Below are 19,219 nucleotides of genomic sequence, written 5' to 3'. Positions count from 1 at the left end.
TCCCAAAGATATAGAAGACGCGAAAGCGTAATTTTAAGGGGAAATAGTTTCCCCCTTTATATTTTTTGAATTTCTTTTACATTTTTTTTTTATATTTTTAAATGTAGAGAAAGATGGTGAAGGCACGGAAAAATATTGAGAATATGGAAATATATGATTACATGAAGGAGATGGACGCAAAGATATGGGAATATTTATTTGATGACTCATTAGCACATGAAACAATATTTAACTCACTAAATGAATTAGAGCAAATTATAATATCTAGACTATTGTTTATTCAGCAAGTAGTTTCAGAAAGAGCTATGAGATTATGGATTAATCCGAATTTTTTGAAAAAATTAAGTGAGAGTATAAAAAATTTAGTTGATGTTAAAATATTAGTTGAAAGTGAAACAAAAAAAGATAACTATAACCAATATAAAATAAATGATCGATTCAGATTAACATTATTAAATAAAATATATCAAAATGATAAAAATAATATTTTTATATTTAATAATAATATAAAAGTCCAACTAAATAAAGAAAAAGAATTATATGAAAAAAAATTATTTCCTACAAAAGAAGGTATTCTATGTTATGCTAGTACAAGATGGAATACTCTCTTGCATTTTATTGCATCACCAAATTTGAATAGTTATAAATATAGTCATAGTTATAGTGGTAGTTATGCTAGTACATACCCACACAGTAGTAGTATCCATGGTGGTATAGAATCCCCTATAAAAACTGAGATGGGGGCTTCAATCGATGGAAATAATGTTCATTCTTATGGAGGAGATTATTCTTATAATAATAGTTTGAAAAGTGTAAAAATGGAAAAAGGAAACTATTATCCCACTCAAACTAAAAAAAGCAAAAAAAATAATGAAGACAGTGATGAAGAATATCAGCCATATGGTGATGAAATGTATGATGAAGAAAATTATGGTAATGAATCATTTTCACAAAGAAGGAAATATAAAAATTATGGAGAATATGAAAACACAGGAAATGATTCAGAATACGACGAAGATGAAGGTTATGACGATGAAACAAATGAGCAATACGACAATCAAACACGAAATAAATATTCACAACATTATAATGACATTGAAAATAGTACTAGTGGTAAATATTTAAACACAAGAATGGGTAATAAAGAAAATGTAAATTTATATGATCCGAATAAAAAAAGAGATGGAAGGCGAGGGAGAAAGAAAAAAAAAGGAGTATATGCATATAAACAAAATAATTTATATTATAAAAGTCTTCAAAGTAGAGAAAATAATAATATGGAAGAAGAAAATAATGATTTTTTTTTTTCTTCATCAAATATTAAAAAAGAAGATTTGTTAGCATGTGCACCATGTGGTAGTTTGATAGAAGTTTTGAAAAAAAAAAAATTTATACTTGATGATGTAAATAATAGTTCGAATATTGCTAATAATAACAATAATAATAAAACAATAAATATGAGTAGAGAAGCATTTTCATGGTTTTTAAAAGATATAAGAAGTAGAATAATATCTTTAGTTATTGAATATTTGCTAATAATTGATGATGGGCATGTAACAAACATAGGTAAGCAAAATTCAGCTAAACATAAAAAAAAAAGTAATTCAGAAAATGCGACTTCTAATGATGGAAATGAAGCTTTACCAAATAGTTCCATCTCAAATACTCTTATAAATGATTATAACAATAATGATAATATGAATAATAATGTGAATGGAGGAGAGTGGGGTACTAACAACGAAGATATGAATAATGTAGATGGTGTAAATATGAGCGCAAAAGATACACAAGATTATATAACAGATCTAAATAAAAATTCTCAAAAATCGGAAATATATATAAAAGAAACATTATTATTAATTTTATCATTAACCCAATGTAATATTGGTCAACCAATATTTTTAGAAAACTTAACAAAAGCTCAAAAAGAATTTGTAGATTTTGGTATACATATAGGTTTATTTTTAAAAACACATGATAGTTATATATTTATAACACCATATGCATTATTATTAACAATAAATAATTTAAATGTTGAAAATTATATATCTATATTAAATCATTTATCTGTAGAAAAATTTTGTGAAGAATCTGGTTATAATAATAATGAAGATGAAAATATTAAAAAAAAAGCAAAATTAAGTGAAATATATTTTCATAAATATTTATTAATACAAAATACGGTTCGTGTGAAAAGTGAGCCATTAATGGATGAGGACGAGAAAAAAGATTTGAAAAAATTTGAAACAAAAAATTATATTTCTCAAGACATAACTAATCATAATATACATTCAGAAAAAAGACTAAATGAAAATGATAATTTAGAAATAGGATTAATTATTCAGAGTAATTTTAAAGTTTATTTATATACTTCGTCAATTTTAAAAATAAATATTTTAAGCCATTTATGTGAACTACAAGCAAGAACACCAAATATGGTTGTTGGTATATTAACAAGAAGAAGTGTGCTAAATGCATATAATTCAGATATTACTGCTGATCAAATTATTAAATTTTTAGAGTCTTATTCACACCCTGGGAAAACAAAATTAAAAAGTATAATACCAATTAATGTTATTACTCAGCTTAAATTATGGGAAGCTGAAAGACATCGATTAACATTAGAAGATTCTATTGTTTTTAAAAACTTCGAAAAAGAATATTTACCACATTTATATCAACAAATTGTTATTTGGGCTAATAGCAAAAATTATTTATTACATTATACCCCTTGGCCAAAAAATACAAATTCCCCTGAATTTGATGCATGGATGAAAACAGAAAAATATCTATGCTGTATATATGAATCTAAAAATGAAATTATTGATAAGATAAAAGAAATTCGTGGTAAGTTAATGAAAAAGCGTCAAGCAATATGAAGCTATAATAAATGATTCTTGAAACCATGGGTTTCTAATATTTCCGTCATTTTTTTTTGTTATATAATATTTTTAATATATATATTATTGTTATATGCATATATTTTTAGTTTATTAAATATAAATAAAACTATTTTAAAAAATATAAGAAATAATTAATTTATATATATGTATAAATATATTCAAATTTTGTTAATAATATGCCAAGTTCCAATGATCACTTGCATATTTGGGATATCAGTCGTATGAATAATCCTTTCATTTAATGGTCTTGATTTATTTTATCAAATTACGTTGGATTTATATTAAAGCATATGTACAAACATTTTTTCTTTTGATCTAAGATCTTTGAAAAGTTTATACTCATTATGTAGATGCCACTAATTGTTATAGTCTGGCCATTCCAAAATGAGTAACCTTGTTGCATTACTGTATTATTTTGTTTTGGGGCGGGTTTACTGAAATGCGGTTGCCAAAGGATATACCTCTTTACACAATTCCTAAATTAAAAACGACATGAAAATTTATATAAGTCAGATGAAAATTGGCTATATATGCATGAATATATTATTAGTATATATATGAATATTTATGAATTACCTTAAATCGGTTTGTTGCTTCTGATAACTCTGAATGATTTTTTTTGTGATTAATTAAAAATGTAAAGAATTTGAAGCATCTTCCTAATTTGTTTTTCCTTGGATCCATATATTTATTTAATAAAATATCGTCGCTTATTTTTTCATTACAATGTATGTAAATTTCGAGGGCTACAAAAAATCAAAAGTGGGAATCCATAATCATGTATATGTAAAGAAATATAACTCGAGAGATGATATTAAAAAGTGGTCATTTTGATAAGTATGCATTTTTAGACAGTTAATAATTACCTGACTGTAAATATCTTAAATCTCCTTTTTTATTTTCATTAAAAAATTTCATAAAATTATTGATATAGTTTGTTCTCTCTTTCTTTAGAATTTCCTCATTGTATGTATCATAATTTAATCCTAAAATTGTGTTCAAACTTTTTGCAATTTCTTTCATTTTTTCGTCATCAACATTGTCCTTGGATACTAATAAATGGAATAATTAATTAACAATAATATGTATATAGAAAAAAAAACAAAATTATAATAAAATATATTTGAAAGTTGCATATTTTTATATCTATCAAAACTAAAGTGCAAAATAATACCTGAATACAAATAGTGTGATATTAACGGTGCTAGTTTGTAGTGATAATTATGATAAGGGAATAATTTTTTTATCTCATTAATTATGTTGATAAGTTTGATATAATCATTTCCTGCAAAGGTGAACAAAAAAGAAATCAATGAATGCAATATGGGGTAATATATATTAAGAAAAGAATACATTCAGAATGTGTATTAATATTGTTTTGGTTTGTTGTTTTAATTTCTGGGCGGTTTACCTCTTCTTCTTTCAATCTCATAATTCAAAGCGTATACGGAAATATCTGCATTAGGTTGTGATAAAAATGTATTCATATATATCATCGCATTTTCTAAGGGATCCTTTTTCATATGTTCATAAATTTCTTTATCTTCATTAGGATTCGGTGTAGTATTAGATTTATTTTTTTTTTTATTATTTTTGCTTTGATCAGTTTTAGGTTTCATTCCAATATCATTCATATGTATGCAAATTTTAATTAATAATTTTCCAAATCTTCTGTAAAATCGGCTAGAAAAAACATGACCAGACATATACAACAAATGTTTATATGATCTGTACAATACTTTTCTTAACACATAGTAATAGAAACATAAGTGATCTTCATGTATATCAATAAACTGTTTATGCCCTAGATGCAAAAAAAATAATGACTTGCTATAATCATTATGCTCATTTAGTGAAAGAAGATCATTATCTGCTATAACTTTTGAGCTTAGTGTAATTTGCTCTCCTCCATTTTCATCGGAAATAACTTGGCCTAAATTTAATGCAGATACATCATTAGATATATCATTTGATGAGGCCGTTTTAAATTGATAGAACTTTTCTCCTTGTTCACTAATAGATCCATTTAGATGTATATTCATATGTCGGTTAAAATAACTTAAGGCTAATGCATATTCAATCCAAAAACATTGAGTATCGGTTATATTTTTTAAAAAGTTGTTATCTAATGGGTTAGTAAAAAGTGTAGCCATTTTTCTTGAATATTTTATAAGTCCACATTTTAAACCTACCTTAACTGTTTTCGAATTTATAAATCTATCACCAATATTATGATTTCTACATATATCTAAATATTTAAATGCCATTAAATAATTTCCATTTCTTTTATAAATTAATCCTTTAGTAAAAATTAATTCATATTTAAATTCTTCATTGATTTTATGTTTAATATTATTTATACATTTATCGATAAAATATAAAGAATCTTTTACACAATTAATATAATCATATAATTGACTTATAAATGAATAAATACAAAGCATAAATATTTCATCTCTTTCTTCTTTAGTTAAAATTTTTTTATTTAATTTTGGTTTTATTTCTTCTTTTGGTTTTTTATCTTTAACTTGAGTCGTGGTTCCTTTGTTCATTTTATTTTTATTGTTTATGTTTCCATTCTGCATTCCTTCTACATACATTCCTAGTGAAGAAGATGATCCAATCATATCCTTCATTTTATTTTTTTCGTTAGACATATAATTTTCCTCAGTTTCTACTTCATCAGATTTATTATTATTTATTTCTATTGTACCATTACAACAGTTTCCATCTTTTGATGTTTTATTTTTGTCTAAATCCCCATTGAGGGTTTCATTAATTGAATCTTCTCTCTTTTCAAAATCATTTTTTTCAATGTTATTTATGACATAAGAATTTGAGTTGTTATCTCTCGAAGCATAATCATTATCAAACTCACACAATTTATTGGTCTCATCATAATTCTTTATATATTTGTGTAATAGGAAAAGCAATATTTTAACATTTTTATATGTAAGAATTGGTTTTATATAATTAAATATAGTAAAACATTTTTGAAAACATAAATTTCGGAATAACTTTTCTATATAATAAGAAAATTTTGTTTCATTATAAAAATATAAAGGGAATATTTTTAATAAATTTGAGTTTTCATATTTATTTTGTAAATTTGTAAAATATGTTTCAATGCATTTTTCTTCTTTATCATTTAAATTTTTAATCTTATAAAAATATAAAATATCCATAGATTTTTCTACTCTTTTTTTGGGGTAATAAAATAAATCAAATCCTATTTTGTTTGACCATTGAATGTTGTTATAATTTTCTACAGTATTATTACTTATATTTTGACATTCTTTCTTTATATCTTCTTTTAACAATTCTATAAATTTATCTATATTACTTTCGTCGATTCCCTTTTTAAAGTTTTCAGGATTTATTGGATTTATATTTGTAAAATTTTTTAATTCAGACACAGTGTATACATCATACTTTTTCATTTCAAGATTATGACACACATAATCATTTAATATATTTTTATCAATATATGATAATAGTTTTAAATTCTTTTTGGATCCGTATATATCTAAAATAGACTCATGTAACAGTACCTTTACATTTTCATTTATTTGAACTTTTTCATTCATTTTATGTTCATCTTTATAGTCAAGATAAAACAAGCTAGACAATGATCCATTATCACTTCCTTCCAATTCCCCATTTTTATTATTGCTACCGTTTTTTTCTTCATCAATATATATTTCTTTTTCGGTAAACAAAATTAACAAAAGAATATTTAAATTTTCTGAATTTACTGAAAAGGCTTCCTTAAAATATGTATTGGCTTTGGACATATCATTTTCATATAAATATATTAAACCTAGCATTTGATTATACCATAATTTATCATTTTCAAGTTGTTTATGTTTGTTTAAAAATTGTATACACTCTTTGTACATTTTCCCTTCTAATAATATTTCTGACATATAAACTAGTAGCTGATGTTTTTCATTTGCTGTTATAATATTATTATTATTATTATTCGTTTTATCACTTTGATCATTTCCTACATCTATTTTGGATAAATCTTCTTCTACTTGTTTAATAAGATGATAACATTTTTCATATTGCTTTAACAGATGATAGGAAAATATAACAAGAGCTTTATCTTTTGGTCCTTTTGCACTATCTTTATATGTATCTATACGCAAATCTTTAAATTGTTCATATTTATTTAAATATAATAAAAGAACGGATGCCTCTTTTACTGCTTTATGATCGTGCCTATTTAACTTAATTGATTTCATATAACATTTCAATGCTTCCTCATAATTTTTATAATTTTTATATAAACATCCATATAGATACCAACAAAAACTACTCGATAAGTTATTTATTATACCTTCTTTTGCATATTTAAATGCTTCTTCTTTGTTATTCTCATCTATCAGATTTAACAAATAACCTTTTACTGATAATGTTTCACCATTTTTAGGATATTTTTTAAGTATTTGTTCGCATGTTTTAAGTGCCTTTTTATATTTTTTTAATTCTATCATCTGAGTCATCAAGCGGAAATTGTTCATTTCCTTAGTTGATAATTTGTTATTATCATTTCCATCTTTCTTCATTTTTTTTATCAATTTGGATACAATATCATAAAAATTGTTAAATTGTTTGAAAAAATGAGGCGTTCAAAGTTGCTTATTTTTGTCAATATATTTTGATTACAATTACGTAGTTATATGTTCTATAAAGACTACACGAAGTTAATCAAAATGAAGTTAAAAAAAAAATATCAAAAAAGAATACGTATGTATATATATAAATAGTATGTGAAATTTTTTATGAATACATTTACAGTTAATTCGAAGATAATGAAAAACACAAACTTTCAATAAGTCAAATAAGTAATAAATAAATGCATTCGATAAATATATAAATAAATAGTATATGTATTAAATAGAGATTATGTTCATTTTCCAGAACAAAAAAATATTTAATAATATATTTTAGGAAAGAAAAATAAGTTATTCAAAAGTATATTAAAATTTCTACGGAAAACCACGTCACTATAAAAATTAGCCTCAAAATAAATGCACATATATATAGGACTAGGCATAATAATAATACGAATTAATCTCATATATATACATATATTTTCCCTATATTTTTAAACATATGGTTGGATAATATATTTTTTTAAATCTTGGTTTTTTTACTATTTTTAGCATAAAATAAATACATTATTATTGTTTTTAACAAGAAAAATAAAAAGGGAAATTTTTTCAATGGGAAAAATTGTAAAAATGCCCTTGATATATAGGAGCATATTTATAGTGTTGTGCCTATATATATTATTATTTTTTTTGTGTATCAAAAATTAACCTTTTATACATGGTTTTAATTATCAACAACTTTTTTAATTAAGAGATATACACATATATATATACAATAGATTTCATTGGGTTTAGTGTAAAAAATAAATTTTAGGATAAGTAATAAAACATTACTTAATCTTTTTTTTTCTCGCCCCCATTTTTTTGACGATATACATTAAAAGTGTATATAAGTAATATTTTTAAAAAGTTTGAAACTGTTTTTTGTTTGAAAATTAGAAAAAAAATTATAAAAAATGGCGAAACCTATCAAATAGTCCTATCAGAAAATCCTTAATGCTACATAACATTCATCATGAAATCGAATTAGCACTATACGTATATACATCTATCTATCCAAATATAAATGCATAGATCCATGAATATTAATTCAAGCCTATACTTCACATATCAACTCTTCTATGGTTGAGGAAATGCGTATCCACTTTGGTTACAATTGCCCAAAAAAAAAACAAATCATTTTTTATGTCTTAACATTCATTATTTTTTTTGTAATACCGAATTATTCTTACATATTAAAGAAGAATACGCTATTTTTGACACCAAATTTATATAGGTAAGAAATAATTGAAAAAGGGAATGTGAGAAAATTAACCAATGCATATATACTTCCATAGAATGATATTATATCCTCATGTGGGTTCATTCATTTTGCATGTTACATTTTTTTTTCCAATTTTATAGAACAACTTATAAGAATTTCAAGAAAAATGGCAACAAATTGGATTCGAATCAAAAACTCTTTGTTGGAAAATGCCCTTGTAATGAACATGAAAAAAAATATGATGTTATAGTTATAGGTGGGGGACATAGCGGGTGTGAAGCTAGCTATATAAGTGCAAAGTTAGGAGCTAAAACTTTATTAATAACTCAATGTAAAGAGAGTATAGGAGAAATGTCGTGCAACCCATCTATTGGAGGAATAGGGAAAGGAATACTTGTAAAAGAAATAGACGCATTAGGAGGGTTAATGGGAAAAGTAATAGATAAAAGTGGAATTCATTTTAAAATATTAAATTTAAAAAAAGGATTAGCTGTGAGAGGACATAGAGCACAAGCAGATAGAGATTTGTATAATCATTATATGAAAGAATATATGTTTAATATGCCTAACTTATATATTCTTGAAAATACTGTTCATTCATTATTAATTGAAAATTCAACGACACGAAACGATAGCGCAAATATGGATGAAAATATAGAGGAGAAAAAAAAATACAAATATGTATACGGAATTAAAAATAAATGTTCGTGTGAATTTTACGCTGATAATGTTATTTTAACTACTGGTACATTTTTAGGAGGGATATGCCATATAGGAAAAGATAAATATAAGGGTGGTCGAATTAAAAGGATCTTAGGAAAAGGGAAAGATAATCAATTGAAAAGTGAAAACTCTATTGAGCTAAATAAAATAAAGGAAGAAATCGAAAAAAATAAGATTCAAAAAATAAATGACATACATAATTGTATTGGAAATAATAATGATAATAAAAATGAGGTGGAAGAAAATTCTATCTTTGATAACCTGATTGAAGAATCTACGAAAAATCTTGCAACACAACTTAAAGAAAATAATTTTGAAATAAAAAGAATGAAAACAGGTACACCTCCAAGATTATGCAAAGACAGCATAAATTTTGACATTTTAGAAAAAGAAGGAACAGAAAAAAAACATCCTTTTTACTTTTCCTTTTTAAATAGTAATAAAATAAATAATAATAAAACATTACCATGCTATAAAACTTATACAAATATAAAAACTCATGAACTAGTCATAAAATATTTAAATGAATTGCCCGATTTTGATTGTTATGATAAACTTGGTAATGGACCACGATATTGCCCATCGATAGCTAAAAAAGTTACAAAATTTTCAGAAAAAAAAAAACACATAATATGGTTAGAACCAGAAGGTTTTGACAATATATTAATTTATCCAAATGGTTTAAGTTCAGCATATCCATTAAATAGACAACAAGAAATTATAAATTCAATAAAAGGTTTGGAAAATGCAAAAATACTTTTTCCTGCTTATGATGTTGAATATTTTTATGTTAATCCAAAATGTTTAAATTATACATTAGAAACAAAAATAATTAATGGATTATTTTTATCTGGTCAAATATGTGGAACAACTGGATATGAAGAAGCAGCTTGTCAAGGTATAGTTGCAGGAATTAATGCAGCATTAAATTCACTAAAAAAAAAAAATAAATCATCCATAAATAATTTTGTATTAACAAGAAATGATAGTTATATAGGAGTTTTAATACATGATCTTATAAATAAAGGAATTACAGAACCATATAGAATGTTTACCTCTCGAGCTGAGTATAGATTATATTTACGACCTGATAATGCTGATATTAGATTAACACCAAAGGCAGAAAAATTAGGTATAGCTTCAAAGGAAAGACTATATATATTAAATCATAAATATTACTCAGTTAATAAAATTATATCCGTTTTTAAGAAATTAACTTTAAATAATTTGGAAAATCAAAAGCTTATAGAAGAAGGAATAAAAAAAAAGGATCCAACTAAAGACATTGAAAATAAATCTATCACAAATAATGATGATAGTGGGAATAATGTAAATGATCTGTCTCATACTTTCGATGGAAGCCTACCAATTATCAACACACCCAACTATAATATTAATCATAAGGAAAAATTATGTTTGAATAGCAATGAAGATAAAAAAAAAAATGGTATAAATACTGTTTATAACATATTAAAAAGTGGGGTAGAATGCTCGTTAAATGTTTTGCAAAATAAATTGAAAGAAGTAAACAACGACGACATACTAAAAAGTGTAAAACTGAATAAACAAAATAATTTAGACATATATAGAGATAATTATGATATATTATACAATTTAAATTTTAATGAAATTTTAATAAACAATTCAATATTAGAAACAGCTTGTGCTGAAGTTAAATATTCCTCTTATTTAAAGAAGCAGATAACCGAGATGAACAAAATCAAGAGCAATTTTAATTTAGCCATTCCTAATACCATACAATATGATAGGTAAGGATATATTTTTTACAAGCAATTTTTCTTTATTTTTAATTATATAATTTTGTTTAACTATTGACTTATTTTCATTGCGAAAAATATAATACATGATACGAAAGTATTCCATGTACTCATATTGTGCATGAAAATGCACGCATATTTATATGTAACTAGCCAAGAATTGATATACTATATCTTATTCCTTTTTTTTCGCCTTCAGGAATAATTTCCCTTATTTGTCTAACGAAGAAATTGAAAAACTCAACAAATATAGACCCTCCAATTTGGATGAAGCCAATAAAATCGAAGGTGTAACGATGAGTGGCATATATTATTTGTACCATTACATAATAAAAGAAAAAAAAAAAAAAAATCATGAAAAACAAAGCAACACATAGGGCATATATACCCTTTTGGCTTTGTTACGATTTATTAAGCTAAAAATATTTATCCTTATTAACTGGTTATCATTTCAAGAAATAATATTTTATCTTAATATGTATGCTTGCCTAATGTCTACATATGTAAATTTTCCGTTATTAGTTAGTTCAAACATTACATATCTTATTGTTTACATATGTTTATGTGTTATTCGATATACATTCCATACTATATTTATCTTCCATGTTTATCTATTTTTTATTACTTAGATTACTGGCATGCACACATGTATGTATATTATTTGATGTTTGTTTTATTTAGTAATACATCATTACGCTATTTTATATAAAAAAAAATAAATTTTTTTAAACATTAAAAAAATATATTCCATATGTGATATTAAATATACCACATTATTTGTAATAAATTTATTCCATAAACAAATGTGCATATTTTTGTAGTCAATTCATCGAAAAAAAAAAATCCTACGGGGATATACATGCGTATGTATGTATATATAATATATTATTTTAGATAAATATTTTTTTGTTCTTATAAAAACTTATCAATGAAAGTATTTCTTTCGTTGAAAATTTCATAGTATGAAAAAGAGAAAGAGAACAAAAAAAATTATATATTATTATATATATACACATTTTTTTTAAATGAACGCAATTTAGTCATATTTTTTGTTAGTGTTATATTTTCCGCTATTAATTTATTTTCCATTAAAATATATTTATTTTCCATTTTATTTTGATTAACTAAATGCATATAATATATGAGTATATGTTTTTTTTATAACTAAAAACCTGGTTTAATTTAAATATATAATTTAAATTGTATTTGTGTGTATAGCGCATAAAATTATTTTTATATGCTTATTAGTATTTTAAAAAATTAAAAGCGAGGAGAATACCACTTTTTTTTATATTTTCAACAAATTAATAGACAGAACTTTATTATATAAATTATAATATACATTACGAATGAATGATGAATATATATAATTATATTTGCATACCTTTATAAGTATGGAGAACAAAAAATAATAAAAGAATTTTCTTATATTTGTTTCATACATTTTTTGATTTCCATTTAAAAAAAAAGTATTCCTCAGTTGTATTGTTGTATGTGAATATAATCTTATGGGTACCAAAGAATACAAAAAAATATGATGGCACTATACTGTAGTGACATTTTTTTTATTCACATGCTTATTTAAGAACTATAATTATTTGAAATTAATAATATACATATTCTAACAAAAACAAAAGACACATTATTAGTTGCCAATTTTTTTTTATAACGTAAATTTCTCAGAAATTTATTTAAATGTGTAAATATTTAATTAATTTTTTTTTATAAACAATGAATTTTTTTGTAAAGAGACGGTTGCAGATGAAAAATATAATTTACTAGGATATCCATCTGTTTTTTTTAGAAACAATAATTTCATAAAAAAAAACAGAAAGAAAAAAAAATGATTTTGAACAAGTTTAAAAATATTGTTAATTTAAATAATACGCCAGAAAAAGAAGCAAATAAAAATGGCGATGAAAATGAAAATAAAGATCCTAATGCCCAAAATACCCAAGAACAATCTTTAGACGAAACAAATGATAAAACATTCTTTGATGATATGTTGGGAGCACCCCAATATACTTATGATGAATTTATCAAAATTTTAAAAACGCCACAAGAAGAAAGAGGAGATACCGAAGATTTAAGAAAACATTGGGGTCATCCAAGAAGATGGAAAGTTATTTTATGGGATATACAAATACAAAATTATATGAACAATGATTTTAATGCTTTTGTTGATTTTGATTTTGGAGGAGATAGAGAAGAGTGTAGAATACAGGTGAAAATTTTTACATTGCATTAGAGAAATTATATGGAAATATCGATTGTCTATGCACTGTCGAGTTTGTATACATAGGCACATAATTTAGTTTGCTTATATTTATCGCCACTAAAATGTATCAATTTGTTTCACTTTTGTTATATAAATTATTTTGTGATTTTATTTATACACATATTATTCAAATAGTAATTTATTTTTTCTTTTTGTTTTTTTCAGAGAGGTTCTAAAATGAAAATATATACCAAAGGAAAGTCAAAAAATTGTTTACGTACTCAAGTAGTTTGCAATGTGAGAGCAGAACAAAAAAAAGAAATAAAATTTAAAAAGGTTTTTGAATATAGAGGATCTTATCTTGATTTAGAAAATGAAAAATTAAGAATAAAAGTATGGGAATATAAAAAATTTACATTAAATAAATTGGAAGGTATATATGAAGAACCATTATTATCTTTTGCAACAGGACAAATATATAATGAAACGACTTTATATAAATTTATAAAAAATTCGAGAGTTAAGCGATGCCAATTATTTTTTCAATTATATTTTCAAGAGTTATATGATTTTGAATTATCTTTTTTAAATTGGTCATTTAGTGATTTATTATCACATACATATATACAAGAAAAAAGTTTAAATTATTTCGAAAATCCTGATACGATCGAAAAAAGGTACATAGACAAATCTCAATGTAGTATATTCCCTAAAATGTGTAGACCTCAAAAAAAAATAAATAAAAATAGAAATAATAAAAAATATAAAAAAAAACGATTGGGTGATAACATCGATGAAAAATTTTCATTTAATACAGTTTTGTCAAATGAATCCAATGATATTTCTAGCAATAATGTTAATAATGGTACTATAGTTGTAAAAAATAAAACCGAAAGAGTTTCGAGAAATTTAGAAAAGTTATTTTTTAGAAACCTAAGTTTATTAAATAATATCGAAGAAAATGAAGATATTTCTTTTCAAAATTTAGAAAATGTTAAATTACCAAACCCTAGAGTAACTATGAAATTAATTCATACACCAAAAGGAAATGATGGATTTACTATCGTTTCTATGTGCCAAAAAAATGTTCGTTATCCTATGTGGGAAAATTTAGGAGAAATTTATTTCAGAGGGACATTACGTGATTTAGATGTATCCTACCTTAGTGTAAGTTTTTAAAATTTTTATTTGCATTTATTTTTTCATATCTTACATAAATTAATTGAAGAAAGGCATATAATTATTTGTTAAATAAAACTTGTATACTATTCCATATTCCCATTTATTTATCCTTTACTCAGGTTAAAGTAGAAGATATGTCAGCCCCAAAAGATGCTAGAGAAATAGGTGTATGCCAAATTCCATTGAAGGGAATTGTTGATTATCCTCATATAATGCATGAATTAGAAGCAAGTCCATGGATTGTAGAAGAAGCAAAATGTGAAGGTTGGAGTAAAAAATTGAAAGAATGGAAATTTGGTAAATTAGAAGGAAAAGTAGTTGTTGGGAGAGTACCTAGATATAGACAAATAGGTGATATGTATCATATAGATAATAAATATTGCTATTTGATTGTACATATATTAAATATAGATCAAATAGTTACTGTTGACAATGTAAAAGAATTAGACAGTTATGTTGAAGTATCATTTGATGAAACAAGTAGAAGAACAAAAATAGTAAAAAAAACTTTGACTCCAAATTATGATAGTTACATTGCTATACCATTAAGATTTAATAATAAAAACGAACTAAATTATGAAAATTTTAGTAAAAAAGGATGTATATATATTGATGTATGGGGTAAAACTGATGATGTAATTTATATAGGAGGTATATCTATAACACCGTATGAAATTTTTTATAATGAAAAAAATGCAAGAAGGAAAAAAACCAAATTAGAACATACAGATTTAGAAACAAATATAAAAATAAATTATGAAACTGTAGTATATAAAGGTTGTAAAAAATTACATTTTTTACATGATGATCAAAGATTGTCAAATTTAAATTTTAGTATATGGACATATCCAGACTTATTAAATAGTGAAGGAAGTAATAAAGATACTAGGATATATTCTCCTCCAGTTTTTAATACAACTAATAATTTTCCTTTAAAATTAGCACAAAAATATGAAAAATTAAAAAGCTTATATTTTCAAGTGTTAAAAGCAATTAAAGGAATCCCTGAAAGTTGTACAGATATATCAAAAGCAAAAAGATATTTTAATTATGAATTATTAAATCAAAGAAAAGAAAATCACTTTTTACCAACTCTTATAACAAATGTTAAATCTCCATATTTCTTTGAATCTGAGAGGGCGATATTTCATTATGTTCGATGTATACCATTTATACATAAAAAAGAAAATTTAGTATTTACTCCTGATTTTACTTTACAATTAAAAGGGGGTAATGCATTAGATCATAGTCTTTTGTTATGCAGTCTTTTTCTCGGTATTCCAGTTATTTCCTTTGTTTGTTTTGGGACATTATTAGATAATCAAAAACATGCATGGGTAGCTACACTTGAATTTAATGAACATAAAAATTATGGGCTTATCAAATTTTGGGAAACAACTACAGGAAATGTATATACATTAAAAAAAAGATTCTTAGATATTAACAAATTAAAAAGTTTAAAAATACAGTTAAGTGAATCTAAACATAAATTGCATCTAAGAGATGATTTTTTACATAGGAATAGTACACAAAAAGATATAGATACAATTAAAGAACAAACTAAAAGATATATTAAAGAAATATTTCAAAATAGAAACAGAGATGTTCCACCAAATGGTCCATCATTACCATACAAAACCATTGATCTTATATTTAATAATACAAATATATATGTTAATTTACAAGATCCAGATCCTTTAAATATATGGTATGATTATTGGAAATTTGATTATTGGTTTCCTTTTTCTTCTATACAATATAATATACAACCATGTTTTACTATTAAAACATTTTCACATAAAATTGAAGACATGGAACTTGATAGATTAGCTAAAGACCTTAGAACAAACATAGAAGAAAATATAAATATTTATCGAGCTTCTAGAAATTTATCCACTAGGTGGAATAAAGATGAAACTTTAGAATTATTTTTACAAGTAGGTCTAGAATTATTACATCAATTAAATACATCAAGAAAAGATGATGAAAGATTAGCTAAAGTTAAAATTGATGATTGGAAAAAAGCATTATATCATAAAGTTCCACAAAGTCATAGATTACTAGGGTTTCCATATCATTTCAATACTTGTAAATCAAAATTTATTACTGATAAACTTATAAGTACGTTAGCAATTTTAGAATCACGAGATAAATCTTTATGTCTTTCTTTAGCTGTATGCATATATAGTCTTCCTGGAGGGTTTATCTCAGTTTATATATATATTATTACTTGCGTTAAAGTCACACAACGTGAAATGAGGAAAATTGAAATTACTAAGGAAAAGGTAAGTCTTCTGCTAATATGTTTATTTTTTTTATTAAAGCTTTATCATATTTATATATTTTCATTATTCTTTTTACACACATAATCTCTATATTTCTTTTAATTTAAAGGCTCAAAGAAAGACAAAACTCAAAAATTTGAAAAAAAACGATCACAGCAATAATAATGGTGATACACAATCAGGGGAAGCTGAAGACACGTATAATGTACAAAATGATAACGATGGTATCTTAACAAATTTTGATGAAACATTAAAGGATGATCCTTATTATGAAAATGAACAAAATACAAATGCAAACAAAAGTCCATTTGACAATTTTTATAAAAATGAAGAAAATACAAATATGATAGGACTAAATAAAGAAAATCAAAATGAAGAAAATGAAAATTCCTCAAGAAACGGAGAAAGAAGGAGAAAGAAATTACAAAAATCTGTAGATTTAATCAATATAATGTTGGAAATAAAAAATAGAAAAAAAAGTAGGGTAATAGATAAAGATGCTAAAAAGAATGAACCGGAAGAAAATAAAAATAATGAACAATCATTAATTGACGATAAAAATAACATATTAGATAAAACAGATGATAAAGACCAAATGGAAAGCAAAGAAAAAGATATTGATCAAACTCCTGGCGATGATAAGATAAAAACAAAGGATAAAGAGGAAACGAAAAAGAAGAAAAAAAGTAAATCTAAAAAAAAAGAAAAAGATCCAGAATATGAAAAATTAATGATGTCAAATGCATATCTTGAACAAGAAAGAAAAAGGCTACAAGAAGATATGGAAAAATTAAAACTTGAAAAAGAAGAACTTAGATTACAAAAAGCTATCGAACAAGAAGATGCAAATCAAAAGCTTATAGAAGAAAACAAAAAATTAAAAAAAGAATTATTAGAAAATAATACATTGGAAAGAAAAGCTTCATTTATGCTTAAAGTAAGTGAATGGGAAAAAAAAGAAAAAGAAAGAATAAAACAACAGGAAGAAGATTATAAGAAAATGATAGAGGAGGCTAAGCTAAATGAAAACAAAGAGAAACACAGCAAATCGAAAGAAAAGTCAAAAGAAAAGGAAAATGAGAAAGTGAAAAAAAAAAAAAAAAACATAGAGATGAAGATAATAAGGAAAAAATCAAAACAACCAAAGGGGATAAGCACAAAAAATCCCATAATAAAAACCAAAAAGAAATAATCCCCGAAGTAAACGATGATGATGTAGACTTAACGAAAGAAATAGATTATGGTGAAAAAACAAAGGAAATAGATCACGAAGATACAAAAAGCTATATTGGTCTAGAACACCAAATTAAAAATGAGGTATCCGAGGAATCTGATGATAGTTTTGACTCAAAGATGCGTGATAAAGATGGAAAACAACATGAAAAAGGATATATTGATTTAACAAGTTTTGATGAAAATTTAGATTTGAACAAAATTTACAAAAATACTTCAGGTAAATCATATAGCAAAAGGAAATAAAAAGAAAATACAGGCGCCCCCAAAGTGCTAGTTTACAATGAGGGCACAGCACACATGCCAAATTATATAATACAACGTATAACCGATAATTAGATAAAAATAATTTTCTTTTTTTTTTTCATTATTTTCTCAGGTTTTGGAAATACGAATGAAACAAAAAGAAACACAATCAAAGTTCACACCACCAGAAGAATATATAATGGTATGGAAAAAAATGAATATTTATGAAAATGATATTATAATAAATTAAGCTACCAATATTATGACTTTGTACACTGCATAAATGTATAAAAGCTATGTTTTACACATTATTCTTATTCTTTTTTCATTTAGACAATAAGCCCGATGATACAGAAGACTCAGATATAATTGATAACGGAAATCAAGCAAATATAGCGAGATATTTATATGATAAAAGCATATCTCAGAATGTCAATCAAAAAAAATATTATGATGAAAAACCTCATTATGGAAAGGATATGAAAAACATAACTTATAAAGAAATAAAAGACTATGATTTATTTAAAGGATTTATTGAAGAAACTAAAAAAAAGAAGAAAATAGTTTTAGTGAAAAAGCCATAAAAGATGGCAAACCATATTTAGGATGTTTTGTGATATACAAATTTTACAACGCATATTAATTCATATGTATGCGTATATATATCTATATATGCATTTTTTTTGTGATATTTGAAGGAAAATCGTTTATTTTATGCATTTTTTTTTCTTATTTCCATTCTATTAAATTTTAAAACCTTTTGTTCAT

At 24.2% G+C, this 19,219-nt stretch overlaps 4 protein-coding genes across 4 annotated transcripts; 3 read left to right on the top strand and 1 right to left on the bottom strand.

The window, feature by feature from the left end:
• Positions 1-113: 113 nt before the first annotated feature.
• Positions 114-2,879, top strand: PVVCY_1405960 (RNA polymerase II transcription factor B subunit 2, putative; the record flags this gene model as incomplete). Its single annotated transcript, XM_008624438.1, has 1 exon — positions 114-2,879. One exon carries the CDS (start codon positions 114-116, stop codon positions 2,877-2,879), a length of 2,766 nt encoding a protein of 921 aa, XP_008622660.1.
• Positions 2,880-3,334: 455 nt separating this feature from the next.
• Positions 3,335-7,474, bottom strand: PVVCY_1405950 (N-alpha-acetyltransferase 15, NatA auxiliary subunit, putative; the record flags this gene model as incomplete). Its single annotated transcript, XM_008624439.1, has 5 exons — positions 3,335-3,379; positions 3,480-3,649; positions 3,770-3,955; positions 4,078-4,188; positions 4,315-7,474. The coding sequence occupies 5 exons, from the start codon at positions 7,472-7,474 to the stop codon at positions 3,335-3,337; spliced, it is 3,672 nt and encodes a 1,223-aa protein (XP_008622661.1).
• Positions 7,475-8,643: 1,169 nt separating this feature from the next.
• PVVCY_1405940 (glucose inhibited division protein a homologue, putative) lies at positions 8,644-11,664 on the top strand (the record flags this gene model as incomplete). Its single annotated transcript, XM_008624440.2, has 3 exons — positions 8,644-8,798; positions 8,927-11,278; positions 11,487-11,664. 3 exons carry the CDS (start codon positions 8,644-8,646, stop codon positions 11,662-11,664), a joined length of 2,685 nt encoding a protein of 894 aa, XP_008622662.2.
• Positions 11,665-13,130: 1,466 nt separating this feature from the next.
• PVVCY_1405930 (double C2-like domain-containing protein, putative) lies at positions 13,131-19,035 on the top strand (the record flags this gene model as incomplete). Its single annotated transcript, XM_037634913.1, has 7 exons — positions 13,131-13,511; positions 13,731-14,672; positions 14,807-16,972; positions 17,082-18,031; positions 18,082-18,425; positions 18,585-18,653; positions 18,785-19,035. 7 exons carry the CDS (start codon positions 13,131-13,133, stop codon positions 19,033-19,035), a joined length of 5,103 nt encoding a protein of 1,700 aa, XP_037490951.1.
• Positions 19,036-19,219: the final 184 nt, after the last annotated feature.

The sequence above is a fragment of the Plasmodium vinckei genome (assembly GCF_900681995.1).
Source record: "Plasmodium vinckei vinckei genome assembly, chromosome: PVVCY_14".
Taxonomy (NCBI): domain Eukaryota; phylum Apicomplexa; class Aconoidasida; order Haemosporida; family Plasmodiidae; genus Plasmodium; species Plasmodium vinckei.
This window is presented reverse-complemented; position numbering and strand designations above follow the sequence as displayed.